General features: G+C 30.5%; 1 protein-coding gene across 1 annotated transcript; it reads left to right on the forward strand.

The window, feature by feature from the left end:
- Positions 1-2,060: 2,060 nt before the first annotated feature.
- LOC127105197 (serine/threonine/tyrosine-protein kinase HT1) lies at positions 2,061-5,463 on the forward strand. The gene is made up of 4 exons (XM_051042363.1): positions 2,061-2,215; positions 2,470-3,808; positions 4,279-4,734; positions 4,927-5,463. The coding sequence occupies exons 2-4, from the start codon at positions 2,930-2,932 to the stop codon at positions 5,197-5,199; spliced, it is 1,608 nt and encodes a 535-aa protein (XP_050898320.1). The 5' UTR covers positions 2,061-2,215; positions 2,470-2,929; the 3' UTR covers positions 5,200-5,463.
- The last annotated feature ends 211 nt before the right edge of the window (positions 5,464-5,674 follow it).

Consider the following 5,674-nt stretch of genomic DNA (forward strand, 5'->3'; position numbering starts at 1 on the left):
TGTTCGAGAAGATCATTGAAAAAGAAACATCCAAATAAGTGTGGGACAAGTTAAAGAACTTGTAGGGAGGAGATGAAAAATTGAAGAGGGTGAAATTACGACCGCTAAGAAAACAGTTTGAGATAAAGATAAGAGAAGATGAATCGGTTGCCGACTTTTTCTCAAGATTAGTGTTACTTAAGATTTATGATTTTAATTGTTTTATTCATACAAAAAATATCATTACGAAGACCCTTATTATTAAAATATTAAATTGTTCAATATTTATTTATTAATAATTAACTTTTTTATATAAAAAACCTATTATTATTAAAGACCTTATTTTTAAAATAAAAATAGTCACTAAATTGTTTCGGTTATATATATATATATATATATATATATATATATATATATATATATATATATATATATATATATATATATAGAGAGAGAGAGAGAGAGAGAGAGAGAGAGAGAGAGAGAGAGAGAGAGAGAGAGAGAGAGAGAGAGAGAGAGAGAGAGAGAGAGAGAGAGAGAGAGAGATATTAATTGGTATGCACTGTCAGTGTAAAAAGTTTTACAGTGTCAATGCATCACAATCATCCGTTTGGATTGCTTTTTAAATGATTAAAATAAAAGTCAAATATTTTAAATAAATCAATGGTTGAGATTGACTGACAGTGTAAAATAAATTTACACTGTCAGTGTATATCAATTAAATTCATATATCTATCTATCTATCTATCTATCTATCTATCTATCTATCTATCTATCTATCTATCTATCTATCTATATATATATATATATATATATATATATATATATATATATATATATATATATATATATATATATATATATATATATATATATATATATATATATATATATATATATATATAATCAAGATCAAATGATATAAAAATATTAAATTTAATAATAAAATTTAAATTTAAATAGTATTTTAAGCCGAGAGACTCAAACTCTCCTTTAATAGTTAATTTAAATTTAAATAGGTTGATATAAATGAGAAAACTTATTTTGATGATTTATCTTTCGGGTTCTTTTATAGATTAAATAGGTTTTGAAAAATACCACGGTCTTCTTAACTTAACTAAGGACTTTAAAAAAAAAAAAGTTAAAGACTTTAAAAAGTATTAATGGATCTAACTTAGACTTGGTCGTTATAAATTTTTTGACTAATCTTTAAAGTCATAGCAATGATTTGACTTGTTTTCACTTTGCATTATTTTCTATATATATATATATATATATATATATATATATATATATATATATATATATATATATATATAATATATATATATATATATATATATATATATATATATATATATATATATATATATTGATTGTCATTTAATAAATAATATATATTTATTAAATTATAAGTATATTCTAAATTAATTATATAACATAACATGATTAATTAATAATAAATTTTAATAGATGATAGTTTAAAATTACGTTATCTTGTTTAGTGAAATTCACTTGTTAAAGTAAGTATTTTTATTAAATTATAAATCTATGAATATTAATAATTTATCTATATTAATATATAAATATAAATAAATATTATCGTCAAAAAAATAAATGAATAATTTATATCTATTTAAATAAATATTAATATTTAATTATTTATGTTCATTTGTATCTTAAATCTCATAGTACATGTTAAAATATTTTTAAAAATATTAAAAGTTGATAAATTTGATTAAAAAACAACTTCAAACTTTTGAAAAAAATTCAAAGCATAACATACAAAATAAAGTTGTAGTATATTTAATTTCTTAAATTGTATCACTAAAAGAAAAAATTTCTATGTTTATTTCTTCTAAATAAATGGTAAATAAAAGATACTAAATAAATGAAACAAATCGTGAGTCATTAAACAATTCCCCTATTAAAAATCAATAAACTTGGTATTCCCTAATCCCTACCCTACCATACCCTACCACGCAATCTCTTACTCCCACCAAATGTACCCACCTCACGATTTATCATCATATGCATTATTAAAGAATCTACGGTCACAATTTCCAGCGTGTATCATACGACCAAGTACCACTTCACATTCATTGACCCATTCCAAAATTCCATAGAATATAAATTTAATTCCCTCTCTCTCTCTCTCTCCCCGTTGAAACTTTTACTAGGCTTAAGATTTTTCTCTCCACTTCTCAACTTCTCTGAAGCCTTCATCACTTCTCAGGTAATTAATTAATTATTTATTTCTTTTATGTCACTTTTAATGGCCTTGTTGTTCTCTAAATTAATTATAATTGATTATTAATTTAATATAGTCAATGGATTCAATCATGTCAGTTTCTGCATTATCATATCAATTTGAATTGTTTAACATTATGTTATTAGATTGATTGGTTTTGATGATTTAGTTTTGAAGTTAACATTTTTGTTTTTTTGATAGATTAGTTTAATCTGGTAGTATTTCTGTGTGATTTCCAGGGATTTACGGAAGGTGCGCTTTGACTTTGTTGTTAAGAAAAACGTGGTTTTGTTGTGGAGGTTACGGAACGTTAAGTTTTTGATTCATTCATCAATCATCAACAGCAACAACAACAACAACGTTTGTATTGTTGTTGCATCTACACCACTTCATGTTTGTTGGTTTTTTTTTTTGGTTTTTTGGAGTGGTTCTAACGTCAAATGGAATTGGATTTATTAGCTCAGATCAATTCATTCTTGCCTGTTTTTGATTGGTTTGAATGTTTCATGTGGGAAGATTTTCACTTTTTATAATTGAAAATTTGTGCCCACCTAGTGTTTGTTGTTGGGTCTGAATAAGTATAGCACTTGTGAAGAGTATTGTTTGAGAACAGAGGATTAACCTTTTTGGTTCTGAGTCTTTTCGTTAGATAGTAGATAAGTAAAGTGTCTTTTTTTTAAGCTTTTGGAATAAATCAAGATGGATGAAGGTTGTAATTCTTGGGTTAGGAGGACAAATTTCTCTCACACAGTTTGTCACCGGTTGGATTATTCGAGAATAGGTTCTTTCATCATTCGGCCAGATGCAGCGCTGAATTCAGGTCTGAATTCAAGGACAGTATCATCAATATCATCAGCAGCATCGGCTGCAGCAACAGTAGTACCAGCATCAGCTTCAGCAACAGTAGTACCAGCATCAGCTTCAGCAACAGTAGCACCAGCATCCGCTTCAACATCAGTAGCACCAGCATCCGCTTCTACATCAGTAGCACCAGCATCAGCACCTCCTGTCGTTTCTAAGGTTTCAAAGGTTCAGAAGAATCCTTCAACAAATAAGCAGAGATCTGTGTCTCCTTTGCCTGAAACCTATCTCTCTGAAACCTTTAAGGAAGCCAAGAATGAGCAGAAGAGGTTCTCAACTCCAGGTCGTAGGAGGAAAGAACAGGATACGAGAATCATGGGGAAACTACTGAACAAGGATTCTCAAGTTTCCAGATCTAAGTCGCCTCTTAAAAGTCCAATTAGGTACTTTGCATCAAAGAAATTCAGTGACAAGTCAATGAACCGGAAGGACTCTGGATGGACAAAGTATTTTGAACATGGTGGAGTAAAGGTTACTGCAGTAGAAACGGCCGAGGAATGGAATGTTGACCTCTGTAAGCTCTATATTGGTCTTAGGTTTGCTTATGGAGCTCACAGTAGGCTTTACCATGGTAAATATGAGGGTGAACCTGTTGCTGTGAAACTTATTAGGGTACCAGATGATGACGAAAATGGAATGTTGGCCGCTAAGTTAGAGAAGCAATTTATCACAGAAGTCACGCTTTTATCTCGCCTCCACCACCAAAATGTTCTTAAGGTAAGTCCAACCCTTTCTCGTCTTTTGTATCAGCTATTTATTTGCTGTTGAATGTTTTTTATAGATAAAATACTCTACTTGTTTGTGTCTTATCATGTTGCTTTCAAGTTTTTTCAACCTCAATTATGATAAGGTTGGCCAAAACAGGATACACATGTCATAACTTTTATCGAAGAACATTGTCGCAAGCATTTAAAATGTAGTTTTTAGCTTTGTGCAGAGCTATTTGTTATTCTTGTTAAATAAATGGTTGGCATAATATACAATATTTTGTAATAATTATTGGACTTTATTCTTTAGTTTTGTTGAAATATCTAGCTGCAAAAATAAGGATGCTATTTTGTGCATTCTTTGTTGTATATTTTGGTCTGATTATGTAGTTCATATTTCACTTCATGTTGAGGAAGTTTACTATAACAAGGAAGGTATTTAATGCGTGATTTCTCATATATCTTGATCTGATTATGCAGTTCGTAGCAGCATGCAGAAACCCACCTGTTTATTGTGTTATCACAGAATATCTATCCGAGGGTTCCTTGAGGGCATATTTGCATAAGTTGGAAGGAAAAACCATGTCTCTACAGAAGCTAATTGCCTTTTCTCTGGATATTGCTCATGGAATGGAATATATACACTCTCAGGGTGTCATTCATCGAGACCTTAAACCAGAGAATGTCCTTATTAATGAAGACTTTCACCTTAAAATCGCTGATTTTGGTATTGCTTGTGAGGAAGCATACTGCGACTTACTTGCTGATGACCCCGGTACCTACCGCTGGATGGCACCAGAGATGATCAGACGAAAATCCTATGGGAGAAAGGTTGATGTGTATAGTTTTGGCCTTATCTTATGGGAGATGTTTACCGGTACAATACCATATGAGGATATGACTCCCATCCAGGCTGCTTTTGCTGTCGTAAACAAGGTATGCTTCTTTGGAATTAAATCATGTCATTTCATTTTCTATTAGCAGTTTATGCAATCTGATTTTGAATAAAAAGTAAAGTTTGTCAGCCATCTTGTGTATATATTATTATATTTTCACTCTCTTGAAAGTAATTTGCAACGGTTTACGTATGCAATTCTAATACTCGTACTCCCGTGATGTGATATTCAGAACTCAAGGCCTGTTATTCCTCTAAACTGCCCACCTGCCATGCGAGCTTTAATTGAGCAATGCTGGTCCTTGAATCCGGACAAAAGGCCCGAGTTCTGGCAGGTTGTTAAGGTGTTAGAACAGTTTGAATCTTCGCTTGCTCGTGATGGAACATTGACCCTGCTGCAAAATCCTTGCGGGCAAGATCATAAAAAAGGCCTTCTACATTGGATTCACAAGCTTGTTCCTGCTCATCACAGTATTGGTCCCGTGGTTAAACCAAAATTTACATGAATCTTCTGAATGTCCTGTCCTAACTTTTGTAGTACACTAGGTTCAATGTAATTAATATTGAATAGTTTAAATACCAATCCTCTACAGAAAAAGGTTGTTTTTGGTTTTCTGGCTGTAGTTCTCTTTATAACATTCATATGAGAGTTGTAAATTGATCTGTACTATTAGCTTTTTTTTTTTTTTGAGGCAACAGTTATATGTTTTTATTTGTTGTATAAGCCTTTAAGGTACTTTGTCTATTCTCCAATACCAGTTTTGATACTATACTCGTAATGTTTCATTCTTTTTATTTCATGCACAGTTAGGCTCCTGTATACATGTGACATTAAAGCTTACTAATGTTAAATGATGCAGTGTACATATTGACATTAAGTTATTCTGTTAATCAATACTAAAATATCATAAAATTCATTAGTTGGTTGTTGTTTTGTTAAACTGTGAACGAGTCACGTTTATTGCACTTTCACCATAAAGG

The sequence above is a fragment of the Lathyrus oleraceus genome, chromosome 7 (genome assembly GCF_024323335.1).
Source record: "Lathyrus oleraceus cultivar Zhongwan6 chromosome 7, CAAS_Psat_ZW6_1.0, whole genome shotgun sequence".
Lineage (NCBI taxonomy): Eukaryota > Viridiplantae > Streptophyta > Magnoliopsida > Fabales > Fabaceae > Lathyrus > Lathyrus oleraceus.